This window comes from Orycteropus afer, unplaced genomic scaffold, assembly GCF_000298275.1.
Source record: "Orycteropus afer afer isolate SDZICR_OR568_19922 unplaced genomic scaffold, OryAfe1.0 scaffold00307, whole genome shotgun sequence".
Taxonomy (NCBI): Eukaryota; Metazoa; Chordata; class Mammalia; order Tubulidentata; family Orycteropodidae; genus Orycteropus; species Orycteropus afer.
Genome location: NW_006921894.1, coordinates 3,451,795 through 3,466,633, shown reverse-complemented (window position 1 = coordinate 3,466,633; position 14,839 = coordinate 3,451,795). Strand labels below are relative to the sequence as shown.

The 14,839-nt window shown below is 38.1% G+C and overlaps 1 protein-coding gene across 1 annotated transcript in view; it reads right to left on the bottom strand.

Annotated features, from left to right (window-relative positions):
- Nucleotides 1-14,839, bottom strand: part of SPIRE1 (spire type actin nucleation factor 1) — a 629,523-nt gene that overhangs the window by 170,854 nt on the left and 443,830 nt on the right. Inside the window, exon 6 of the mRNA XM_042782409.1 lies at nt 2,080-2,157. Coding sequence (XP_042638343.1) covers nt 2,080-2,157 — 78 coding nt within the window. The remainder of the gene's footprint in view (nt 1-2,079; nt 2,158-14,839) is intronic.

The window sequence follows — 14,839 nt, the reverse complement described above, 5'->3', positions numbered from 1 at the left end:
TTCACCCAAATCACAATTAATAATAATAATAATAAACTCCTGTTTGTTAAGGGCATCCCATTTGTGGTATATTCTTGTCAGAACATACCCATTTTTTAAAAAAAAAAAAAAAAATGCCACAAAGCTTTCCTACTGGTTTTTAGTTACCTTTAATTTGATTTTGACTGCTTACCAGAGGCTGGCAGTTCAACCTCACCAGCCATTCCTGGGAAGGAAGGTTGGGCTATCTACTTCCTTAGTGATACAGCCTCAGAAACCCAAGGAGGGGTCATTATGGGTTAGATCCGACTTGACGGCAGTAAGTTTCTTTTAAATTTGATTTAGCATTTGCTTGGTTAATGTAAACATATGACTGTTTCCCAGAGTTCTGACTAAGACGGTTTGGTTAGTTTCAGGTTGTTTTTTGCTGTTTCTGTGGAGCCACAGGAGTTTGGAACTGTCTACTTTGCCATTTTTCTGATGCCACTGAAAATGTTAATCCTTTTAAACAGCAAAATTCCCAGAGGAATTGGTGTGGCCTAATAAAATCAGAATTTATTCATTTATTTAACAGAAATATTTATTTCTCCAACTGTAAGACTACATATTCAAATTTATGAACAGGCATTCCCCAGGTTATGAACATCTAACTTACGTACAACCTGTAGTTAGGAACCAACCTCATAAAACGTATTATATTAAAATATAAAGGTACATATAATAATTTTCACTACAAAATAGGAACTACATTGCAATGCACATTCAAAACATTATTATTATTATTATGCTAAAAATGTTTTAGTACATCTGGAAGTGTTTCTTTAATGTTTCTTATGCAAAGAAAGGTATACTATATATTATATACATCAACATATGACTGACTGATGTTATGTATTAACCATACCTAACAGTTCCAACTTACATATAAATTTGACTTAAAGATCCAACTTAGGAATGGAACTCATTTGTAACCCAGGGACTGCCAGTAATATAAATTCATACTACAGTTCTTAATAGCCATGCTGGTGATTATTATAAAATATATTATTCATATATGTAGATATACATATACCACAGACACATGTCATACACAGACACACATACATGTATTAAGAAGGAAAAAAAAAAAACCTCACTGCCATCAAGTCGTTTCCAACTCATAGCAACCCCTCCTTGAGTTTCCAAGGCGGTATATCTACAGAAGTAGATTGCCCAAACTTATATCCGAGGAGTGGCTGGTGGGTTTGAACCTCTAGCCTCTGGTTAGCAGCCAAATGCCTTGACACTATACCACCAGAGCTCTCATATATGTATTAAACTCAAAAACATCCTGTTATCATGTCCGATCTGACTCACAGCGACCCCTCATTGGGTTTCTGAGGCTTTATCACTACGCAAGTAGAATGCCCAATTTTCCTTCCAAGGAGTGGCTGGTGGGTTTAAACTGCCAACCTTCTGGTTATCAGTCAAATACCTTAGGCACTCTGCCACGAGAGTTCCTATATATGTATTATTCATGTGTGTGTGTATGTGGCACATATTAATTATAAATTTGTGTTACACCATTTCTAGTAAACTCAAGTCTATTTTACTTTTTGCTGAGCTATTTGGCTACTTGCATTTAGACTGTGTTTAGATGCAATGTATGCAACCTATCTTATTTTATATGAAAACAATAAATACTTAATATAAAACATTTCAAAATCATTTGTTTTTAGCTTCTCAACACCTCAGGTTAGCCATGTGCAAAAATGTGGATACCTACCACTACCTATTTTTTGCACTTAATAATTGTGCTAGTTAAGTTTGTGTGTCAACTTGGCTGGTCTCTACTATGCAAGTTCTCCTCTTCTCATCCCCATGCTTGGTCTCCCACCCTGAACTCTCCTCAACCTACCCCCCCCACCAACTTGGTCTCTGCCCTAGATGCTCTCCTCTCCTCATTCCCAAACCTGATTTCTGCCCTGAACGTGTTCTTCCCCTCATCCCCATGCCTGGTCTCTGTCTTAGATGCTTATATGTACATACATACACACACACACACATACACACAATTTCTTAAAAGCTACACAGAAGTGAATACGTATCAAATTATCTTACCCAGTCAGCATTTTTCAGCTCATCCAGATGTGTGCTAGATTCATCACTCTTTTCCATTTCTTGTATTTTCTTCAGGTTCTACCATTTGAAATAAAGAAAAAACAGGCATTAAAATTTCATTGAACTACCTTCTCAAATTAAAATTCCTATATTTTCAGATAAAATATATACACAAATTTATTGAAAAATATATCACATAGTTTACTCTTCTAAAAAAATTTAAAGTCAAGAATAAAATAGAAAGGCCTCCAGAGGGATGGACTGAGATTGCTCATTCTGCTTTCTTTGTAGGCCTTTTAGGTTAACACTCAATTATAATATTAATTATAATATTAATTCACATCTCCTTTTCACTTACTACTTATATCCATTATTAAGTCTCACAGATATTACTTTCTCCAATATTTGTTTTACCTAGGCCCTCTTCTTTTCCTCTGCACTACAAATCCCTTATTCTAAACACCATCTCCCTGGACACTCCCTTGTCCTCATCCTCACTGCCTGTTCTCTGCCCTAGACACTGTCATCTCTTATCCCTCATGTCTGGTCTCTACTATGCAAGCTCTCCTCTCCTGATCCCCATGCTTGGTCTCCCACCCTGGGCTCTCCTCAAATCCCCTCCCCCCCAACTTGGTCTCTGCCCTAGATGTTCTCCTCTTCTCATCCCCAAACCTGATTTCTGCCCTGAACATGTTCTTCTCCTCATCCCCATGCCTGGTCTCTGTTTTAGATGCTTCCTTTCTTCGCCCTCCCTGACTAGTGTCTTTAATTGCCTACTTTTTACTTTTCCTTCAGATATCAGATTCAACAGTATCACCAATACCTTATGGAAGCCTTCTCTACCTTCCTGACAAATCCTAATCCTCCTATTACACAAATTTATAATACTATATACCTTTCCTCTATAGCTGCTATTAAGATCACGTTTTTACATTTATTTGTGTGAACATTTATGTTTTCCCTCTAGATGTAATGAAACACAACTCTAACTTCAGAAGCTAAGACTATTGACAGTTGATACACCATATATATTTGTTAAGTAGTTTAAGAAACTAATTTCAATTGGTAAAATGCCTTTTAAAAACCCATGCATTCAGTATTTATAACTTTTAAGAAAATTTTGATCACAAAAACATATATTTACATATTAATTAAAAATTCGTGTTACACCATTTCTAGTAAACTCAAGTCTATTTTACTTTTTGCTGAGCTATTTGGCTACTTGCATTTAGAGTGTTTTTAGATGCAATATATGAAACCTAGCTTATTTCATATGAAAACAGTAAACACTTAATATAAAACATTTCAAAATCATTTGTTTTTAGTTTCTCAACACCTCAGGTTAGCCATGCTAACCAGAAGGCTGGTGGTTCAAACCCACCAGCCACTCCTCGGAAGGAAGATGGGGCAATCGACTTCCGTAGTGATACTGCCTCGGAAATCCAAGGAGGGGTTGCTATGAGTCGGGTCTGACTCGACCGCACATAACAGCAACCACCACCACTACCTACTTTTTGCACTTAATAATTGTGGTAGTTAAGTTTGTGTGTCAACTTGGCTGGGCCTGGTTTAGTGCCTGGGCACCTGGATGTAGTATTCCCTATGATAAGACTGGTAATCAGCTCCATGGTGGAATCTATTGTGAGCAGCTCAACAGCTGCCTTAGGGATGTGATCTGCGCTTCCTGTATATAAGCAGCCTTGGGGAATGGTCTCTAGCTTATGGCATGCTTGAACCCTGCATATAGCTGCATATAAGGCTGCCATGGTCTGCTGACCTTGGGACTTTCAATCAGGACTGTGCCTTTTTACTTGTCAACCTTGGGCTCGGCAGCCTCAACAGACAGCAGCTGAGTGAAGAAAAGCCTCCAGCTCCAGTGGATCAGGAGCAGGAGGCAGAGCTGAAGTCCAAGGTTGAGGGCTTTCACCCAGCCCCTAGAGCCTGGCACTCTGAACTCGGACTTAAAGCCTCCCGACTATAAGAGAATAAACTTCTATTTGTTCAAGCCATCCCATTTGTGCTATATTCTTGTCAGAGTGGCACTAGATAACCAGAACAATAATAACAAAGGAAGAACAAAATTAATATAGTATTAATACAGAATAAAATTACTTTGAATATGTGAAGAAAAATCACTAGAAACAATGCATTTTTCCCTCACTAGAGAAGAAAATAGAAAGAAAATAATTGCTGATTATTTCAGAGTATGTTTTCATAATTATTTCAAAAACAAATGTCAGGTTTTCTGCTTGAGATGATAAAATAAGACACTTGCTACTCCTCGGTTTTAAAGTAAGACACTTGCTACTCCTTGGTTTTATGACTCTAAGTGGCCCTCTAGGGGATTCTTGTTTCTCACCCTTAAAATGAAAATATCATGTACCTTACAATGTTGTTTTGAGTATTAAATAAAAAATTAAAAAAAAAAAACCCTAAAATAAATTATTGGTACACTGCTTGGCACAGATACAGTTCTTAACATAATTCTCTTTACCTCCTAAAAAATCCTAAGTCATTATATTGTGTTGTTGCATGCCACTGAGTAGATTCCCACTCATAGTGACCCTATAGGATAGAATTGAACTGCCTCATAGTGTTTCCTAGAAGCAGACTGTCAAGTCTTAGTGGCTGGTGGGTTTGAACATACGACTTTTCAGTTAGCAGACCACTGCTTAGCCATTGCATCACCAGAGCTTCTTATTGTTATATCAAAATCTATATAAAATCTTAAAATATAATCAATTAAATATGGCACAGCCTTGTATTTATGGTCTGGGGTAAAGATTTCCTAAAATATGCATATCTGGATCATCCTTTGTAGCTTATAACCTAGCTTCATTACCTACTACTAATGCAGCCCTTCATTTTATGTTTCTATCCGTGGCTCTTGGTTAAATAGAATGTTGGGGCCAGCTCTTGTGGTACAGTACCTAAGGCATTTGATTGCTAACCAGAAGGTTAGCAGTTCAAACCCACCAGTTGCTCTGTGAAAGGAAGATGGGTCAACTGACTTCTGTAAAGATTTACCACTTCAGAAACCCAACAGGGGTCGCTATTACTCGGAATCAACTCCACGGCAGTCTGGTTTTTTTTTTTTTTTTTTTTAAATGTACTGGGTACACTGCTCAAAAGCATCAACTCTTCTTCAGTCTTCCTTGTTTGTTGTTCAGCTCTCACATGCATATGAGGCGACTGAAAATACCATGGCTTGGGTCAGGTGCACTTCAGTCTTCCAAGGGACATCTTTGCTCTTCAGCACTTTAAAGAGACCTTTTGCAGCAGATTTGCCCAGTGCAATATGTTGTCTGATGTCTAGACTGCTGCTTCCCATTGGTGTTGATTGTGGAGCCAAATAACTGAAATCTTTGACAACTTCAATCTTCTCTCCATTTATCATGATGCTGCTTACTGGCCAGTTGTGAGGACTTTCGTTTTATGTTGAGATGTAATCCATACTGCAGACTGAAGTCTTTAATCTTCACCAGTAAGTGCTTCAAGTCATCCTCACTTTCAGCAAACAAAGTTGTGTCCTCTGTGTATCGCAGGTTATTGATGAGTCTTCCTCCTATCTGGATACCACATTCTTCAAGTAGTCCAGCTTCTTGGATTATTTGCTCAGCATAAAGATTGAGTAAGTTTGGTGAAAGGGTACAACCCTGACACACTCTCTTTCAGATTTAAAATCATGCAGTATCCCCTTGTTCTGTTCGAATGACACCTCATAGTCTATGTACAGGTTCCTGATGAGCACAATCAAGTGTTCTGGAATTCCCATTCTTCTCAACATTATCATAATTTGTTATGATCCACACAGTCAAATGCTTTTGCATAGTCAATAAAACACAAGTAAACACCTCTCTGGTATTTTTTGCTCCCAGCCAAGATCCTTTTGACTTCCGCAATGGTATCTCTTATTCCAAGTCCTTTTCTGAATCCAGCTTGCATTTCTGGATGTGCTCTGTCAATATATGCTAAAACTGTTCATGAATTATCGTTAGCAGTATTTTACTTGAGTATGATATTAATTATATTTTTCAATAATTTCCACATTCTGTGGGATCACCTTTCTTTGGAGTGGGTACAAATATGCATCTCTTCTGGTCAGCTGGCCAGGTGGCTGTCCTCCAAATTTCTTGGCATAGACGAGTGAGTGCCTCCAGTGAGGCATCCATTTGCTGAAACATCTCAGTGGGTATTTCATCAATTCCTGGAGCCTTGTTCTTCACCAATTCTTTCAGTGCAGCCTCAACTTCTTCCTTCAATACCACTGGTTCCTGATCACATGCCACCTCCTGAAATGGATGAACATGAACCAATTCTTCTTGGTACAGAGACTCTGTGTATTCCTTCCATCTTCTTTTGATGTTTTCTGCATCATTCAATATTTTGCCCACAGAATCTTTCAATAATGCAACTTGAGGTTTAATTTTTTTCCTCAATTCCTTCAGCTTAAAAAATTCCAAGTGTGTTCTTCTCTTTTGGTTTTCTAATTCCAGGTCCTTGCACTTTCGGTATAATAATTGACTTTGTCTTCTCAAGCTGCTGTTTGAAATCTGTTTAGCTCTCTTACCTTGCTGGTTCTTCCACTTGCTTCAGGTACTCTTCGTTCAAGGGCAAGTTTCAGAGTCTCTTCTGACATCCATTTTGGTCTTTTCTTCCTTTCTTATCTCTTTAATGACCTTTTGCTTTCTTCATGGATGATGTTCTTGATGTCATCCCACAGTTCTTCTGATTTTAGGTCACTGGTGTTCGTTGCATCAAATCTATTCTTTAGATGGTCTCTAAATTCAGGAAGATATAATAAAGGTCATATTTTGGCTCTTGTGGACTTCTTTTAATTTTCTTTAGCTTCAACTTGAACTTGCATATGAGCAGCTGTTGATGGTATGTTCCCCTATCAGATCCTGGTTTTGTTTTGGGCTGAAGATATTGAGCTTCTCCATCACCTGTTTCCACAGATGTTGATCTGATTCCTGTGTACTCCATCTGGTGAAGTCCACGTGTATAGCCATCATTTGTGTTGTTGAAAAAAGGTATTTACAAGTACCTTGCAAATTGCAAAAAGTAAATTGCAAAATTCTATCATGCGATCTCTAGCATCATTTCTATCACCAAGGCCATTTTTTCCAACTACCAGTGATTCTTTGTTTCCAACTTTTGCATTCCAAACACCAGTGATAATCAACACATCTTGACTGCATGTTTGGTCAATTTCAGACTGCAGAAATTGGTAAAAATCTTCAATTTCTTCATTTTTAGCTTTGGTGGTGGTTGTGTAAATAGTAATATTAACTGGTCTTTCTTGTAGGTGTATGGGTAGTACCCTATCACTGACAGCACTGTGGGAGCTCTGGTGATGTAGTGCCTAAGGCATTTGACTGCTAACCAGAAGGCTGGCAGTTCAAACCCTTGTGGGGGAGACTGAGCAATCTACTTCTACAGAAATACCGCCTCAGAAACCCAAGGAGAGGTCGCTATGAGTTGTATTGACTCCATGGCAGTTAGGTTTTTTTTTTTGGACAGCATTGTGTTTTAGGATAGATCTTGAAACATTCTTTGTGATGATGAATGCCACACCATTTCTCTTCAATTTATCTTTCCCAGCATTGTAGATCATATGGTTGTCTGACTCAAAATGGCCCAAAACAGTCCATTTTAGCTCACTAATGCCTAGAATATTGGTATTTATGCATTCCATTTCATTTTTGACAACTTCCAATTTTCCTAGATTCACACTGCATACAGTCCATGTTCCAATTATCAATGGATGTTTGCAGCTGTTTCTTCTTATTTTGAGTCATGTCACATCAGCAAATGGAGGTACTGAAAACTTTACTTCATCCATATCATTAAGGTCAGCTCTACTCTGAGGAGGCAGCTATTATTCCCCAATTGTAATTTGAGTGCCTTCCTACCTGATGGGCTCATCTTCCAGCACTATACTGGACAATGTTTCAGGGCTATTCATTTCCAGTAATATATTTCCAGTAATATATCAGACAGTGTTTTACTTCCATTCATAAGTTTTTCACTGGCCAATTCTTTGAGAAGTAGATGGCCTCTTCCTTCTTCCAAGTCTTTCTCAGTCTGGAAGCTCTGCTGAAACCTGTCCACCATGGGTAAACCTGCTGGCACTTGAAATATTGGTGGCACAACATCCAGCCTCAAAGCAACATGCAAGTCACCACAGTACAACAAACTGAGAGACAAGTGGGGTCTATTCCATAGGAAATTCTATTTTCTCAAAACTCAGAATCTCTTGGGGGCTGGGAAAGAGCTATCTTATTTATGCCATACAGAAACACATGTTCTCTAGCTCAGGAAAATAGATATACAACCCAAACTCATTACATTGTAAGTGTCTCAGTTATCAGATAGGAATGAATAAAAAGGAAATGGATATGGATGTCCAACACTGTACAGAAGAAATGAATTAATTACAGTATTGAGCTGGATCAGCATCAAAACAAACTGGCTCGAAAATCAAGTGTGCATAGACTGACATTCTAACAATGCATTTCTATATATACATCACAGAAGCTGCCATATTTCCTGACACCTGAAGGCAGATTCCACAGCAAGCATTATACTGTTTACCCAATGAAGAAAGCTGAAAACTCTGGTAGCATAGTACCCAAGGCACTTGACTGCTAACCAGAAGGCTGGTGGTTCAAACCCACCAGCCACTCCTCGGAAGGAAGGTTGGGCAATCTACTTCCATAATGATACTGCCTTGGAAACCCAACGATGGGTCGCTATGAGTTGCATCTGATTCAACGGTACATAACAACAACATATTGTTAAAATAATTCCAGCAGTTTTAAAGTCCTTTTATAGGAGCCCTGGTGGTACCATGGTTAAACGCTCAGCTGCTAGCCAAAAGGGTGATTGTTCAAACCCACCAGTTGCTCTGTGGGAGAAAAGATTTGGTGATCTGCTCCAGTAGAGATTTGCCGCCTTGGAAATCCTATGAGGGCAGTTCTATGATGTCCTATAGGGTCTTATGAATAGGAATCTACTCAATAGCAACAGTTCCCCTCACACACGTTCTTTTAGGATCAAAACAAGGGAAAGAAAGAAAAATGGTACAAGAAGATGGGCGGTCTCTGGCAAGATGAAAAATGTTTACCTTTTTTTCCTTGATCCCACTATTCTTATCACAAAATTGATTACAGTAAGTCCCTGAATTGTTCTTTCTCCTCCAGTTTCACCCTCATTTCATCTATCTTCTCATGCCCCTATAATGGGCTCCTATTGTCTCTTTGGTAGTCCTCAAACTTGGATACCTATACTTTTGGGGACCTCTGGGTATATTATACAAGAATATACCAGGAAGCATTTAAAGCTATAGATAAACATGATACCTTTTCTTGGAATGAGTTTTTATTCAAAGACAATATAATAAATGTTGTGGTAAGCTGCCCAGATCCACCCTCCTCCTGTTCAGAAATGAAGTACTTCTAGCTGCTGGAGGTGTTTTCTGCTCAACCTCTCCCAAGAACTTCCCAGAGCCAAAGGCCTTGCAAGGTTATGTCCCTCTTTGGGGATAGCTCCCTTCCAGTCACTGGCAGTGTGAAAGCACAAAGGTCAGGCCTTCTTGCTATAATTTGGGATATCTCTGAAGGGCCATCACAGCTTCTGAGCTCCCTGTGAGAACAGTTGAGGATTCTGTTGCAGAGAAAATTCAACTTTTCACTCTGCATGATCCTGTTTTCCCTTACGTTGCTCACAAAAGCTCTCTCAAATAAACCTTCTGAACTCAAATTCTGCCCCTCAAAGTCTGTTTCCCCCCAAAACTTAATCCACAGTAGAACCAGAAAAGGCAGTATCTTTGTGGCAGTAAATTGCCCAACCTTCCTTCCTAGGAGTGGCTGGTGGGTTTGAACCACCAGCCTTCTGGTTAGCCGTCAAATGCCTCAGGCACTGCACCACCAAAGCTCCAAAATACTATGGGAGCGTAGTGCCTAAGGCACTTGACTGCTAAACAGAAGGCTGGCGGTTTAAACCCACCACTCCTGGGAAGGAAGGTTGGGCAATCTACTTCCGTAGTGATACTGCCTCGGAAACCCAAGAAGCGGTCTTTATGAGTCAGCTCAGACTCAACGGCACATAATAACAACTACAACAATCGTCAATTTAATTTTCTCATCTGTAAAATGTAGATAAAAACTACCTTTTGGCTTTTATTAATAAATAGTACATAAAATAGTGTAGACAGGAAATATAGCACAAAGCTTAGGTTCAATTAAACACCAGGTAATAGTTATCATAAGCCACGGAATGTCTATGAGGATCTGACTATGAACACTTTTCTCCATCACAAAAATATTTTATTCTTAATGTTCCAGTATTCACCATTTTTCACAAAACTATTAACCATTTAAAACTACAGATAGTCCCTGACATAAAATGTATTTGAATTATGAAAAAGCATACTATGACCTTCTGTGCTTTTTTTTTTTTTTTTTTTTTGGTACATCTGGTCGTGTAATGGTTAAAGCATTAGGCTTCTAACCAAAAGGTCAGTGGTTTGAATCCACCATCCACTCTGTGGGAGAAAGATGAGGAAAAATGCTTCCATAAAGATTTACAGCCTTGGAAACTCTATGGGGCAGGGCAGCTCTACTCTGCCCTGTGGGGTTGCTATGAGTCAGAATCGACCTGATGGCAGTGGGGTTTGGTTTGCTTTATCTTCAGCAAAATGTACTACATACTATGCTGCAGCATGTAATTTGCTGCTGTTATCATTTTCAGATCAGGACTTAATGTATTTTGAAAAAGAAAGAAATGCTGAAGAAGAAAGAAATAATGAGGAAGAAGAGGGAGAGAAGTTGTAAAAAAATGATATAGTGAAAGAATTAGCTTGATTTTTTTCTCAACTCAATCAGGGACTTCAGTTACTTGAAAACATGAGCACAAAATGCTGATCGCTTTGCTAAAATTGATAAGCAGAGTCAGGAAGCAGTGAGATGTTACCATAAAATATATGAAGAAAAAATGAAAAGGACCATTCACAGACAACATTGACTATAATTTTCAGACTAGAAATGCCACCTCATTCCCAGGGATAATCCAGATGATCCAGAACCTTCCCAAAGTGGAATTATAATTGCAACTAACAAAATGCCAATGTTGTTCAACCCTTCTTCATTGTTGGAGTAAATTTTTTCATGTATGTATTAAAAATACCTGTAAGTTTATATGTAATATTTTAAATGCCCAAAGACAAATAAAGATCAGAATTTTAATGATACTGGTAATAAATGGCAATAATAATGAAAATTTATTAAAAAAGAAAGAGATATTCAACTTACATCAGAACCAACTTACAAGGAATCTTCAGAATGGAACCCCTTCATAAGTTGGGGACTCCCTATATTTGTCATTTTAGTAAAATTTACCTGTGTCATGGTACAAGGTTTTAATTAGAAATTTTTAAATGTTTAAGACAGAGTATTTTCAATAATTTATTCTTTGTGAATAAAATTTTACTTAGTAAAAACATGCTAATGTACTTTCAAAAAATTATACACAGCCTATGTACATTTCACAAATAAAAATATCACTACTATATTTTTATAATAAATAAAATGTCTGGCACTCACACAGATTAAAACCATGATGTCCTTTCTATTTCAGATATTTTTACTACAGTTGTTGTTATGTCCTGTCAGGTCGGCCCTGACTCACAGCAACCCTTCCTTGGGTTTCCAAGGCGATATCGTTACGGAAATAGGTTTCTTAACCTTCCTTCCGAGGAGTGGTTTACTACAGTAGGCAGGAAAAATTAAATTTCATAATAATATCAATAAACTGAAAATCAGCATTTTAGTAATTAAAGTACCAAAAAAAAAAAATGGGGAAGGAATTATGGTGGTTTTAGTAATTGAAAGCTTCCCAGGTATATTAAGCAGTTAATGAGTAATTACTAAATATATTTCTATTTTCATTACATTTTATGACATTTTCTTAAAGATATAACATGTTGCTCTTTCTTAAAAGATGGGATGAGGGATGGATAACAACTATAACCAATATGACATAAAATCATGAGCATTTACTTAATGAAAAAATGTAAAGTTTGAAGATACTAAACAATAAATTGGTATCTCTTATGCTTAATTTGAATTTAAATGTCTCACCACAGCTGAGCATTTAACTGCTGTTCCACCAGAGGTCCATTACGTAATGACAAATGGGTCGAGTCTCCAACATGACATAACAATCCTTAATGTGAATGAACCTAACAATGCTGTTGTTGCTATTATTGTTGTTATGTGCCATTGAGCTGGTCCTGACTCATAGTGACCCCTCCTTGGGTTTCCTAGGCGGTATCATTATGGAAGTAGATTGCTTAACCTTCTTTCTGAGGAGTGGCTAGTGAGTATGAACCGCCAGCCTTCTGGTTAGCAGTCAAGTGCTTTAGGCACTATGCTACCAGAACTCCTAACAATAGGGCATCAAAATATGTGGAGCAAAAACTGAGAAAGAAATTGACAAATCCAGTATTAGAGCTGGCGACTTAAACACCCTTCCATCAATAATGAACAGATTCAATAGACAGAAAAGCAGTTAATGTTAGAGCTGAACTAAGCTGCACCATCAATAAACTAGATGTAGTTAGTATTTAAAGGTGCTCTGGTGGTATAGTGGATAAGGAATTTGGTTGCTAACCAGAAGGTCAGTGGTTCAAACCCACCAGCTGCACCATAGAAGGAAGATGGGGCAATCTATTTCCATAAATATTTACAGCCTCAGAAACCCAATGGGGGTTGCTATCAGTTGGGATCGAATCGATGACAGAGTGTATTTGTTTGTTTGCTTTATTTAGTATTTATAGAATACTTCATCTAACAACAGCAGAACAGACATTCTCTTCAAACTTAATGGAACATTCACCAATATAGGTGGTATTCTGAGCCATAAAACACAATTGAGCAAATTGAAAAGAACAGAAATTATACAAATTATGCTCTCAGACCACAACAGAATTAAACTAGAAATCAATTACAGAGAGATAGACAGAAAATCCCAAAATATCCGGAGATTAAACAACACAATTCTAATTAAGATGTGGTGAAGGAAGAAGTTTCAAGAGAAATTTAAAAATATTTTGAACTTAGTTCCGGTAAGGTGGCAGACTAGGCAGAAAGACTACACAGATCCTCTTCAACAAAGAAAAGGGAAAACAATTAACACAGACACAGAAGATAATCCTGGACCCCTGAGCCTCAAAAGGAAGGATATAGAAGTGGACTAAACCCCAACTAGCAGAAGAATTTGCATGAAAATAACAAAAAAGGAGACATACGGAGCTGCAGTATGGCAGCGATCCTGAGTGCTCCTGACGGCATGGCACAGACAGCTTTGAGAGTGCCGAGTGGTGGAAGGACTTAAGAATTAACCAAAAAATCAGCCCTGCTAGCAAGGGACTGCATGGAGGACTGCTCTGGTGGCTGGGAAATAAACGGAGAAGGTGAAGCGAAACACAGGCTGAGCTGTGGACTTTTGCCTGTCTGGAGGCCGCTGCCATTTGGAAAGTTCACAAGCGGCTTGACCATTTTGGATATTTAAAGAGACAGTGCTCTTGCAGATTCCAGGGGATATAGAACAGATTCTGCTTGTCAGCAACCCCAAGGACATTCCGGACCTGGGCCAGCAAGACTGAAAAGGTGTGACATTTCTCTTGTTACTCTTATACCCCACACTCACTTGGTGAATGGAGGTGCAGCCATCCCCCACTCTCACCTACCTTCTGGGCCCACAGGAACTCCATCCCAGTCTGTGTGCTCAGACGGAGCCTGGATGCCCTGCTCTGCTCCACAGATTTTTTTTCTCTTTTTTAATTATTTTTTTTCTTTTTCCCTTTCTTTTTTTCTGGTGATTAGTTTACTCGTATTTGTCTGTTTTACAACAACTATTATTATTAATACTTTTGTCCTTTTTACTATTATTCTTATTCTTCCCCTCCCAAGTCCTAGTTTTCAGCTTTTTTTCTTTTCCCTGTTCCTGGTTTAAATTTTTTTTTTTTTAATTTAACTTTTTCCCCCTTTTTTCTTGTGGTTAACCCTGTTGCTTGTTTTTCTTTTTGCATTTTTCCCAGTTTTTTCTTCATTATTCTCCTTCTATACCTATTCACTATTAGTGCCCTATCCCCAGATATTGCAGGTTTTCTTGTTTTTTCTTCTTCTTTTTCCCATTTTTCTTTTTTTGGTTACTCTTCCTGTGTGATGACATGGTGTGATTTTTGTCTATGAGCTATTAGTTTTTTGATTAGTATTCAACTGTAATTTTTGTCTAACTGAGTAGGAAACAGCAACAGTCCCCATAAGACATAACTAAACCCACACCTCCTGCAACTTCACTTACTGAGTGAGAGAGGCACTTCTTCCTTCTCCACCGACGGGTCAACAATAAAAAACCACCAAGAAGAGCCTGAATCACCCTTGGCTTCTCTTCACAAACAGTTAACAGAGATCTAAATACAACAATGCCATGACACCTCAGAGACAACAGATCATCACAGTCCACACAAAGAAGCAGGATAAAATGTTAGAAACAAGGGAGCAGGATACAGACCCAGAACACACCCCTGAGGAAGAAGCAGCATTGGAATTCTCTGATAAGGAATTCAAAAGAATTATATTTGGATATCTTCAAAGGACTGAGAGACAGACCAAAGAAAACACAGAAAAACCTTAGAAGAATTGTGGAAGAAAATACAAGAACAAAATGACAAAATAAATGAAAAATTAGAAAT